The sequence below is a fragment of the Rhamphochromis sp. 'chilingali' genome (assembly GCF_963969265.1).
Source record: "Rhamphochromis sp. 'chilingali' genome assembly, chromosome: 1".
In the NCBI taxonomy this organism is placed as follows: Eukaryota; Metazoa; Chordata; class Actinopteri; order Cichliformes; family Cichlidae; genus Rhamphochromis; species Rhamphochromis sp. 'chilingali'.
The window spans coordinates 26,822,117-26,835,083 of NC_137929.1; the positions used below are offsets into that span (position 1 = coordinate 26,822,117).

The following is a 12,967-nucleotide window of genomic DNA, read 5'->3' on the forward strand; positions in this document are numbered from 1 at the left end:
CGACAAACGCGCCCTTCATTTCCCCAGATTTGAAGGATGGGTCGCTTTGTGGCCCAACCTATCCCAGAATTCATAGCGCGGCCCTGCTCAGTTTCCAACAATGGCGGCAGCTAGTTAGTTTTAACTCTCTTATTATACTTTCTGGGTCACAAAATAAACGTTGAACATATTTTCAGGCGAGAATGTAGCTGTGTAAACCTCAAATATCTGCTCAGTTTATCAAGACACCGCATATTTTCAAAAGCGCTCCGACGTTTTCGGAGACGTCTGTTACCCACTAGCTCGATAGCTAACCGGGGGCTAGGCTCACTAGAGCCGTGAGAACACCGGACTCCCGGCAAATCGTTTTCAAACCCCCCTGCTGTCTTTCGCTACTCAGGTTAAACATGATATATAAGTCACTTAGATAACTTAAAATGTTATCGTTTGGCTTTTTTTAGTATTTTATTTGTTCCTGAGTAAATCGGTTTGGCTGAGATTAAAGTTATAATTTTTACACAGCTGAATAAATGTCAGGCAGACAACTGATTATCAGAAGTGTGAGATGCTCGAGTGGTGCTGGTGCAATAAGCTGTACGTTTTACGTCCAATGGACGCATGATCTGATTAGTCGACTAATCGCAAAAATAATCGGTGACTAGTCGACTATCAAAATAATCGTTTGTGGCAGCCCTATCAGATATAGAAGCTGCGTCTGTCTTTTTATACAGTTTATGAATGTAGAGCAATTCTTCACAAATAACCTCCCCAAAAAAATCATAATATTAGTTATATCTACAATCATCCTGCAGTGATTTCGAAGCATTTTGAGACACTGCTGTCATTCATCTTTAACAAATCTGACACTAACAACTCTACAGCCTGGATCGACTTGACAGTGAATATTATGTCGCCTTAGGCAAGTCATAAAACGACATGTCACAATCTGGTATTCAAAAGCTACAAGCCGCAGTAGACTGATTACGACAAATTCCACGCTCTTACCTTTGTTGTTGTAGACATCTAGATAGTTAGGTGCTGAGAAGATGGTGATAAGGGACGGGAAGCCAGTGGTCTGACTCTTTCTGTACATGCGGTATCTGTGAAGTTCCAGGGAGAAGCATCAGTTAACATTTCAACTATTCATTCATGAATTACTCAACTGCATTTGACCCTTGAGATTGATTAGTAGTGATAATTTTTATTGCCTAATATTTCACTGTGCCTCCAGAGAGTAAATCCCTTTGCTAAAGTCCCAAGTTCTGAGTAGTCTGATGCAACTAACAGCTACTGATGATGGGGAATGCTACGTATTTATATCTGGAATGGACTAAAGCTTCATGTTTTAGCCTAGACGATTTATTAGACCACAGACTGCAGCCATAAAAAAATATCTGCATATTCACTGGGTATTGCAAATTAAGTCTAAAAGGGAGCCATTAACTTAATGATGTGTGGTCTGAGGTGTCTTGGGGCAGCTATCTCAACTGAGGGCCAAGGTGTCCCATGTGACCACCCAGTGGGAGTGCAATGGTGAACAACTTTGCTGCTGTGCCTCCCACTGTCTTAACCTTGCTTAGAGGAAGATCGGCTTGACACATCCACCCACCTGGCAGTGTTAAAAAAACAAAAACATTTCAAAGAGGCTTTATTTTTGTAGAAATCCTGATGAAATGCTTATCACACCTCCTGCTGTGCCAAAAAAATTTGCTGGGTAGTTAAAATTGTAAAGGTGTCTAAATGTGAAATGCGCAACACTTTTTAAACCGCACCGCGAGCTGCGTGAATCATTCCTGTCGCTTCACATCTGGCCAGCTCGCTCCTCACGGAGGTTTCTTTTTCATTTCTTGGATTAACGTGGCTCCTCTCAAAGATCAGGCTGCCCTGAACTTGCTCCCAGACAGACTGGAGCAAACCCCTAGGTACCAGGGGAAGGCTTTTCATTTAATACCCCAGTCTGAATCGCTCTGTGTGACAGTGGGATGAGAAAAGACAAAATACCACAGCACTCACCCAGCATCCTGTGCTTCATGGGCCCGGATGATAGATAATAAGTTATTGTGTTGTAGAAAGTCACAGACTGCAGGGTAGCTGTTGAATAAAAGAGGTATTTGGTTTACTCACATGTCAAGAAAAGACCAAGAAAGGACAATCAATAGAAAAACCAAATAAGTCATGGCTCTTTATTGATTGTGCCCAGGGAAACAGTGGCCAAGCTCTAAAACCAGCCGCACACTGAATAAAAATACATCAAGATTATTATGAAAGCCTTTAAAGGTGATCTTAACATCTAACCTGAAATTTAAAGCAGGCTCTTTCACTTCCTGAGCGAAGGCTTGATAACTCATACCTCATATAATCACCAATAATGCACTTCATTTCTCAAAAAAGGTTCAGAACATAAGAGGAGTGCGACCATTTTCAAATGCTGGATTTTATTTTACAGAGTGACACACGGCGAAATACTTTAAGGAATAAAAGCAGGGCATTGTTTCATGCCTGAGCTGATCTTTCAGTTTGTGAGCAGCATGACTAAAACCCTTACTGCCAGCATACTGCAGTACAATAAGGCTTCAGAGATCTTCTCTGCAGTTTGCCATCCTGCAGCGCCAGCTTCCACCGGTTATCCTTTCCTCGAGATTATTTATTTTTTTAAGAAAAAAAAAAAAAGAACAAAAACAATGATCTCATTATAGGTTTTCTTGAAAAACAGCCTTCCCGTCAAACATTTGAGAGATGCTTCAACCCCGCGTGAATAAAAATTAAATAAATAAAATAAAACCCCAGTGGACGCCGAGGTTTTGTTCATTTCAAAGAAACCCACGATTCGCAAAGTGAGTGACAACTCGCAATAAATGAGTGGCACCGACGCGCAACATGTGAAACGCTTCAGTGTGGGAGGATTTATTCGACAGTAACAGGGGCGAAATTCAAGAGGTTTCTCTTTTTTCCTCTCCTCCCCTGGCATCTTGCGGCTATGCAGATGAAATTTCAAGCCACTTTACAGCCCTGTGCGAGCCGCAGAAGTTAATTAAATGAGAGCATTTGAAATATCATTCGTGATGTTAAAAGGACAGGGCCCTTTTGTGTGGAGCTCCAGCTTCCCCTGCCATCAAAAACTAGGCTGGATGTTCTGTCGTCGCGCCCTTGACCGAGGCTTACATCTGGAGCTGGTCCCCAGGCGCTGCGCAACAGCTGCCCGCTTCTTCTTCTACTCTGGGTTACAACATCCTTCTCAATTTTTTTAAAATCACTGCTACAATTCGGTTACTTAGAAATGCTTTTTGTCAGTCTGCTTCAAATCCCCATCTCTCTGGGCCCCGTCTCTACACCCCAATTAGTTTTTCTCGCTTTTTATTCAACCCAGAAGTTAAAAACACAAAAGTGCACCAAGAAATGAACACCCCTGAATGCTCAAATCTCTTTGATTCACTGAAGTAATATTAAGTTCTTGAATAAAATACAGGCTGGATTTTAAACTAGGTTCTGTAATCCTAGCTCGACACCTCTGCCCGACAATGAACACCACCCACACGCTGCAATCAAAACCAAACGAGACATTTTCCTCAGCAACTGCTGCACGACGAAACCTGCTGATTTTAAAATAGCTTTTTAGACTTCTCTATAATCAACGCAAAGCACCGCTGAGGTTTCATAATGGCTCTGATAAGCTGTTGTGGAGTTCTGTTCAAGTGTGATCCGCAGAGAAGCGTTTTGCAGCTTTACATTTGCATTTCCTATTGTACAGTCCTTCTGGGACACGGTCATTATCAAGCAAATTTATACAAGCAAGCGTTAATCTGACTGGCTGTTTTTTTGGATGTCTTGCTCCACGCTCGCTGCAGAGATTAATTATTAAAAGTGAAGGCATTAGGAGAAATCTATCAACAATCGCGGCGCATGTAGACACAAGAACCCGTGCGTTCTGCTGGGAGTCGTGTGAAAGGAGAGAGCAGATGCCATGAAGGAATTAACGACGCAATGAGTTTGTTTTTCTTTACAAGGGACGAGAAATTAGAAATAAATGTTTGATTTCTCACTTGATTTCCTCCAGCAGATGTAGATACGTGCCATATGCTGCTGTTTGGTAGTCGAGACACATTTTGGCCTAATTTGTCTTTTGGCAGTTTGCGTTCTGAGATTAGATCGTCTCCCATCTGTCCAACAACGGGGCACAGATGTTAATGTGCTCCTTGGACAACAAGAAGAGATGTACAAGAAATTACTTCGCCATGTGCGATCCAAGAGGAACTCGTTCGCTAGGTTAAAATTAAAGCTTTAAAGTTGTTTATATGAACTGATTACAGATGTTTTTTGCTTTTTTAAACATCCACTGTAGGCTTATTCATACACACTACCGAGTGGAGGCGTTTGTAAAAAGCAGCCATATCTCAAACATGTGCAATTTCACGCCTGAATACTGTTTGTAAAAGTGTTACGAGCGTGCCTGTGGCGATGGTGTGGGGGGGTAAAGAAGCCGATAGGTTTGGGGAGGAGTATTGAGGAATGGCTCTCTCCCGGTCTGGCTAAAACCGTCTCATAAATCCTGAAACTCAATGTGATGCCAATTAGCAGCAATCCCCTGGGCAGATGGAGTCGAGGGGACAACGATGAAAGAAAGACTCCAGAGGAATTCTGAGCGAAGTGGCAGAAGGTTAACTGGGATGCTGATACAACACAAACATGTGATCGAATCTGTCGATGAGGCAAAAAGGCCACAGAGCTTACATTTTTGGTGACTACACGCGTGGGCAAAATATTCTTTTAACGCAGAACCACTTGTTGATCTGCAATATCGAGACTCAGTCGTTCTCTGAGCATCATGGGCATTAAAATACTATTAAGTAAGTAGTTATGAAACACCTGGGAAAAAAAAAAAGAAAATGAGAAAATGCTTATTAGGAGCCTGGGGACATCTCCAACGACTTCTGCTGCTCGCCAGAGGCACGCCAGGGCGAAGCAAGCATCACTCAGGCCGTAATGAGTGGAGGGAGTGCCGAGCGCATTTAGAAGCGGGACTGTGCCTCGTGGTAATGTGCCAGTTCATTACATTTTGTGACAGCGCGAGCCGCTCGCATTTCCTCAGTTTGTTCAGTTACTCAGCTCAATTGAAGGTAATGTGGGTTACATAAATACTGGCGACAGTCTAGGGAGGAGTCTTTGTGATTTCTCAATTGCACAGCGCGCTCTAACAACCGTCTCACAGCTGAGATGCTGCAGAGGCGTGAGCATTGTGGGATGGGAGGAGAGAAGTTATTAACTCTTTTCCCCCTCCTTCACCCCTCCAAGTTCAAATATTTTGTTTAGAGAAAAAAAAAACACAAAGTAAAACTAATCAGGTTATTTAGTTTTACTAAGCGGAATAAGAGCACCGAAAGTTTCTAAAATACCGGCAACAACATCTTGTTTTTAATTCCGATTCCAACAAAAACAATGTTGGCTTGCAGATGAATGTAACTCTAAACTAAAGCTGCTTTCCTTCTGACAGCTACTTGGAATCCAAAAAGAAAACAAACACACACACACACAAATGTCTTAAAAACAAATAAATAAATAAATCACATGACTGTGAATCAACGCAGAACACACTCACCTGTAGAAATAGGAACAGCCTCGCACTGTGTTGTGCGTGAAGTGCTCCTGGCTCTTCTCGTTCCCAAAATCCTCCAGGGGGTCGGACCACAGCAGATCACACATTGGACCGTATGCAGGGGGCTCTTTGAATCTGTCTAGCTGTGGAAGGGAAAAAGTCAAGACTCCCGTCAGTCTGTTCGAATGGAAATATGACACACGGAGTCTTCACACTGCTGCGGAGAAATTGCTTCTTCTGCGATAGCCGAGCTGGCGACTACAGCTATGATCATAATTAAGTAACATGTCTGCTGAAGGGATTTTAAATCGCATTCGAGGTAACACAATATGGGTGACGTGTCAAAAGACACCACTTGTCTTTCAGGACATGGAAGGATCTTTCAAGGAAAGGCCTGAAAAAACTTGCAAAAACTGGCAGCCGTTCTTTACGAGCGCTGAACATAAATGGCTTTGCTTTCAGGCAAGAGTAGCTCTTTCTCCAACAAAAGCTCGTGGATTACTGGATGGGTAGCATGATGGACACTTCAATAGAGAAAATTCTATTATGCATGCCCTCTGATTGCAGCCACAAAATCCATTTAGAATTATTGAATTAGTCTGAAAGCTGGATCTGACTCGTCAACATTTTTTAATCAGAGGTAGGACCAGACTGCTGCTTACAATCCACCGTGTCCACGTCTGCACACAGATCCGGAGGAATAACTTCACTCATTGCAAGCAATGTTGTTATGGCACGCTAAAACACAGGACTGTAGCTTTATTAAAATTAAGGGGAAAAAAAAAAAAAAAAAAAAAAATCGGACACATACTTTCCTGATGTCATCGAGATTTGTGATTTCTGGAGATAGTCCTCCGTGTACACACAGGAACTGCTGGTTCATAAGTGCAGCCAGGGGAAGGCAGTCGAAGGCGTCCATACATGCGTCATACACCCTCTCTGAATACTTAATTCTACCTGTCATGGGGAGAAACGGGGCAGGGAGAACAGAGGATGCCAAGTCAAACAACGGCGCTCTCATACATCAGGGAAGTTCACTGGCCTCGGACGGAAAGGCTCTCCGCAGTTCCAAAAACTTCCCTTTTGTTGGGTTTCGTTGGGCTTTCCCCCCCCATCTCGTCCGAGTCCAACAGAAACAGTTTTGACATGTACAAATATAAAGGCTGAATCCTGTAATGGGCCAGAGTGTGCTTTTAAGTGAACATTTGAGGTCAGTGGCTGAACTGCACACATAATAAACAGCTTTTTAGCAAGGATAACTCAATTTGCTCCCTCCCCGTGCAGAGCTTCAGAGGCTAACTCGCTTTATATCAAAAGGTTAAACATTAAGTGCACAAGTGTTACTTACATTCCTGCTTAAATGTGAAATACTCTGTTAAATGTCGACATTCGTGATTCCCACGCAGCAAAAACAGTGTTTTGGGGTAAAGGATCTTCAAGGCCCACAAGTACAGCACACACTGAAACAAAGCAGAACAAAAGAAAGCAGGAAACTGTTAGCTTGTCATATTTCTAAGAGGCTGGAAGCATAAAACCATCGAGTCACATCGTGTCACTTTTACAGAGTGGTACAATAAAAGTAGTTCTGCATTTTGTGCTCATGGCACACGCCAACACATTATTCTTTTATTAATAAAAGAATAATATTTCAGGCCATATACACATATAGGCAAATTCCCAGATTAAATATCTGTATATTGCTTTATTTTAAAATATCTCTCTCTCTCTATATATATATAACTCCAAGCCTCACTCTGACATTTGCTTTCCAAGGCACATTTGAAATTATTACAAAAGCCTATTACCACTACAATATCTGCAGCCTGATTTGATCTACGCTGAGAGAAAGCTATTAATAAACACAGTTTCAGCCGAACACATGGCGTGTGTCACACTTGATTAGGCCCTGGTGAGGACAAAAACAAATATACAGACTCACTTCAATACTGAAATACCCTCTGTCAACGTAGTCCCCCAGGAAAAGGTAGCGCGTGGATGCTGGTGAGCCTCCTACTTCAAACAGCTTCATCAGGTCAAAGAACTGCCCGTGGATGTCTCCGCAAACTGGAAAAAGGTCAGAAAAAAGAAAATATGAACGATAAAAATGTAAACTATGTAAAAAAGAAGAAGTAAAACTAAAGTTCTTAGTGTGAAAAGTTACACACACACAATACAAACACACACAATACAAGTGGTGTTTTGCGGTGCATCGTGTGAGAATGAGTGTTTTGCTGAACACGCTCCTGTGGCTGATCAGCACAAGATGTAGTGGACGATGGAGAGGGCGTGAACGGTTGTTCAGTATTGACTGCAACTTGGATTGCATCCTTTCTGAAACCGCTGTCAGAGAGTCGGGCTCCACACCCACACCATTACCAGCTTTGCAGAGCACTTTGTTGACTCTGTTGGTTGTCCCTCAGCTCTACTAAATGCCAAAATGCCAAGGTAAAGACTACTGAAACATGGCAACTGTTTACAGGCTGATGGGCCAAGAACATTTCAGAGGTGTTGTGGAAAATGAACAGGGAGAAACTACTGCTGACAACATGTCCACAGTGATGAAAATGGTCACATTTAGATTTTTCTCCCTTTCGTTTTTCAAGCAGCCCACTGTTTGGCCAGCAGAAGCCTCAAAAATGACCAAATGAGGATCTTTGGACACATTTCGGAGGCCGAGCTGCTTCCAAATGGTTCAAGAAACCAACATACCACGTCATCGGTTTTATATACACACGCTGTATAAAATTGAGAATAAGGATGAGAGTTTGGAAAAAAAAATCTTCTCTGTAATTTATTATGTCCAGATAATATGCATAATTATATTCCTCCTAAAGATAACAAAACTCACTTTCATATTGTTAAACTTTGAGTTTGGATTGAGAGTATTACACAATAAAGTGAATCATGGGAATTATGACTTGCCTAATAACTCTGCACATAGCGTTTATCCCATTGCACAAAGTAAGGTAAATAAGAAATAATCCAAACAAGCTTTTCCTAAAAAGAGATTTTTAATCAAAGCCTGCAAAAATTGTTAACAGTGCATCTGCCATCTTCCTTCTAACATGCTGTAATACTTTGGAATCACAAGAACTGAGTGTCCCTTTCCACGCCTTGCTTTTCCATCCCATCCTCTTTCAATCTCTTTATAACCTTCAGGTGTTTCAGCTGGCTTGCGAGACTTAATTTGAACAAATAAACTAGCATTTGACTGAACTTAAACCACCACAAAGCTTCCAGCTGTGTTCATTTCTAAGTTTCCCCTGTTGATGCGACTAAAAACCTGGCTTTGTCACGACAAATATTAAAAGACAATTACAAAGTACGTGGCTTCGGTGCTATCTGGTCACTCTATCACTTACAAAAAAGTTATGAGCTTTTGGATTAACCAGGATTTCTGGATCAGACCACACAAAGACTGGACTCTTTAATTTAGTAATCCTGCAACAATCCATCAAACCCTTCCTGTATTTGCTTTTGAGACCACTTCAAAACCTGTTTCAGATCATCATAATTTTAGGTGGACATGCCAGAGGTTTACAGTGTAACTGTCCCTGAGACAGTTAAAATAAAGTTGGTTATTTCATGTTTCTGTGATAGATTCATGCTTAATTTAGTTCTTTTATTTACAAGATAAGATGATAAAAGTGTAACATTAATTAAAAAACATGTCTAAAATATGTGATTACAAAATATGGGTTTGTTAAATATGTAAAGTGCTGTAAAGTTTGTATGAGGTAAAGTTTGTAATTGTCACATGACCAGAGTTTGGTTGAGAGCACAATCACGGCATTGTGGAGCTAGCATGGATACGTGGCTACAGATGCATCTACAGCCTCAGCGTTAATGTTATTCTGCATGTGGTCCAAGAGGCGCACACGGTATGGTTTCATGTATATTGTTTGTATAATGTTGCATACGTGTTCTACACTGGTAATGAGAGGACATTTTTGTGATATCCATTATTGTGCATTTTTCTGTTCTGCTTGCACAAGACTGTTTATGGACACTGATATGAGAGACTGAAAAGCTCAAAACATTTATGTTGTATACTTTGTGTTTCTTCAGTTTTCACGGTGTCTGAAGACAATAAGAGTGAGAGAGAGAGAGAGAAATAAATTTCCGAAGACATCAGTATGATGCGTGGCCATTCTTTGTTGGACCCCTGTAGTTACATACAGTTTGGGTTAAGATCAGCGTTTAGACTTTACAATCTTTTTTTTCCTCCATTTTGTGTACTCTGGATCATGGGCATTGCTGAATCACCCACCTCTCCTGAGCCATTGTCTTCTTTAAGACAGCCAAGCAGGGAAACATACTCAGCCAATGGTATTGCTGGACTGACGCAAGTGGTTGTGTAGTGGAATAAATAACTGCCCAAAATAACCTCCGGGGGGCGTTACCAAGATACAGAGTAGCAAGACTTCCTAGAAGGAGCGTGATTTTATACGTAAAGGTCAAAGGGGAACTTCATTTGACATCTTAATGTTCTGCTAAAACTATTCAGTCCATTAATCAACAACACAACATGGGAACAGAGGGGGAGATGGGACGCATTTCAACATTTGTCAGACACTGAAATGGTGACGTAAATCTTTGGTGCTCACATACTCATCTTTACTACATATATTAGGGAGTGCACTTATTCTTCAAATCATAGATCTGGTTAATACTTTACCCACACTTAGTCATCCTACCTCTTAAAATAATGAACCTATGAAAGAAATGAGGACAAAAAACAAACAGATGTCACAATAACATTTACTGGATCATCAACAAAAACAAACCTCATTCTGGTGCGTTTCCAGTTTATGCTTTAAAGCATGATTTAACCAACACAGCCCCACATGGCTTTTTAGCACAGGCAATGTGACGACATGATTGTCAGCAGCATATAGTTACATTCTTTATACATATGGTGTCCACACAAATGATAAGAGGCACTATCTCAAAAGTTGTTGTGAAATGGAACAGCTCAAGTGTGATATGAAACTCCATATTTTGGTCTCAGTTTCAGGACCATAACACTCATGATAAGTCTGGGCAGGAAAGCTTGTAAAACGCAACCTGACTGGTTGATAGAGGCATAGTTTTCGAGCACTGTGGATTCATTCTCGAGAAACTTCTTTAGAAACCTTGTAAACCACACAACCCAAAGGATCACTCGCCAACAATTCAGCGCCAGATGCCACAGGGTGCCAGCAGAGGTAGCTTGTAGCTTTGATGAACATCATACCACATTTTATTAGTAATCAATGACTTTATCTCGTAACTTTAAACTATAATCATATAGATTTGTTATTTTACAACAAGCACAGCAGGTATGAGATAAACCGACCGTCAGGTTTGGCTTCTTGGATGACATCTGTGTCAGGAATGAGCCAGCACACCGATTCAGTCTGAATTAGTTTCTTATCACTGTGATCCAATACTCTTTTCACTCCCCGAGGATACAGGATGAACAGAAGCAACAGGAGATTAGCTGCTTAGACAACATTGAGGGATGTCAGATAATGTGATTGAAAAGCCTCTGCTCAATTTTGTAGATACCATAAAGATCGATTCAAGAGTTGGTTAACTTTTGGATCATTTCTGCACAGAAACAAAAATGTGATTAAAACACATTTAAAATGTGAAGCTCCATTATGCCAAGTGGCAAAAACTGCCGTTCCCCTAGCGGCCACTTGAGGCAGAGTACTTGTTTCTTTCTATGTGAAACGACTTAGGAAACAGTTTGGTCAGAAAGTGAGGTCGATGCAAAAATATGCTTTCCCACAGACTTCTAGAGGACTAGATGTCTTTTTGCAATCACAGTACTCGGTCTTTACACAGACTGCTGGTTTAAGGCAATTCAACATTGGCTTAATTGTTCCAATCTGGGAGCTACGCCAGTGTTTTATACAGTCTATGGTTGAAAGGCGATTTAATCTTTGCAGACTCCCATGTTAAAATGACCAACAAAAATAAACAAGTTTACAGCATGATACAAGAAACAGTCACAGTCTCCTCAGCTCGTTTCAAGGGGTTGAAATCTTCTTTTTAAACGGTGTTTAGCGTGACGTCACACCTATTAAATAGTTCCATATATATTGGTGGAGATGTTCGTGGACAAATGTGTTATTAGGGCCTCAGATTTCAACAAATACAGTCAGATAAGTTTTTTAATTAAATTCACAGCTAGTGTTCAAAACAATAATTAATAAGTTTTTCCTCTTTTTTTTTTTTTTAATAAACTTAAAGCCTTTCCAGTTCAGTGAACATATTACAAAAGTTTATTCACCTGCAAAATGCAACACACAAATAACACCAAAGATACCAATTACCAGTATCCACTGAACACCATCACAGTAACTGTGATGATAAGCATGGCATTCGTAGCCAGCGCACCTCAATTCATCTATTCTTCAAGTAATCGGCTAATTGAGTAATTAACCACAGGGTGAATAGATTTAAATCTAATTTGAAAAGGACACAGACTTTCTTTTTGCGAGGCCGTTGCTTTATGAACTGTATCTAGGAGCAAGAAACACAATAAGAGCCAGTGAAAAACTCTTTCACAGAGATACCCAATTAGTGGAAGCTGGAGGACAGCGTTGGAGAGCAATTATCTCAGGTTACGAGCCTCGTGAGACAGCTCTGAGAATCAGCTCTGCGTGACTGTATCGTAAACCTCTACTTTACCATTTGTCTTTTATTAAACCCACACAGAGTAACTGTTTAAATCCACAGCGGGGACCAACTTAAAAGGAGCCTTGTAGTTGTAGTCCCATTTCTAAGGACGTCCTCACTCTCTCTTGCAATCAAGCTAAGTATACTTCAAAGGAGCGCTGGTCTGTTTTCAATTGTTGTAAAGTTCCTGTGAAAGTGATTTATTGAAACAAAAACACTCAAAAGGAGCTTTATTAAATATTAGTTGCACAAAACTTATTTATTGACACCAATTTTTTTTTAAATTGTATGTACTCAGAGAAAAATACTTCATTGCAGTCTGTTGGTGCTTTAATGCCACCAAGTTCCCACCTGATCCCAACTTTTCAGAAATTCCAAACTTTGGGATACATAAATTATATTTTGTCTATCAGATATGATAGATGATCATGATGCAGCACTTCTAATCACACCATCATCGTTAGAAAGGTTTAATTTTTTCACTCACCAACAGAGAATGTATTGATTCATCCTGACAACGATGTATCATTGTTAAATCATTGTTAAAAGTTTATTGATTTGACTAAAATTACATTTCAAATTGTTTTCTTTGATGTTTTAAAATGCCCACATGTTGATTCCTTAGTTGTTTTCATTAGAGCTACACATATTTGTCTTATGCCCCAAAATAAGATAATTAAATGAAACTTATAATTCTCATTTCCATCGCCTCACTTTTATTCTTAGGCT

General features: G+C 40.5%; 1 protein-coding gene across 4 annotated transcripts in view; it reads right to left on the reverse strand.

The window, feature by feature from the left end:
* Positions 1–12,967, reverse strand: part of LOC308412096 (protein phosphatase 3 catalytic subunit alpha) — a 66,203-nt gene that overhangs the window by 19,501 nt on the left and 33,735 nt on the right. For all 4 annotated transcript variants that reach the window (XM_080906189.1, XM_080906190.1, XM_080906191.1 and 1 more), the window contains exons 3-8: positions 7,509–7,633; positions 6,918–7,029; positions 6,381–6,526; positions 5,573–5,712; positions 1,993–2,070; positions 985–1,079 (exon numbers count right to left, since the gene is read on the reverse strand). In XM_080906189.1, the coding sequence (XP_080762315.1) occupies positions 985–1,079; positions 1,993–2,070; positions 5,573–5,712; positions 6,381–6,526; positions 6,918–7,029; positions 7,509–7,633 (696 nt within the window). The remainder of the gene's footprint in view (positions 1–984; positions 1,080–1,992; positions 2,071–5,572; positions 5,713–6,380; positions 6,527–6,917; positions 7,030–7,508; positions 7,634–12,967) is intronic.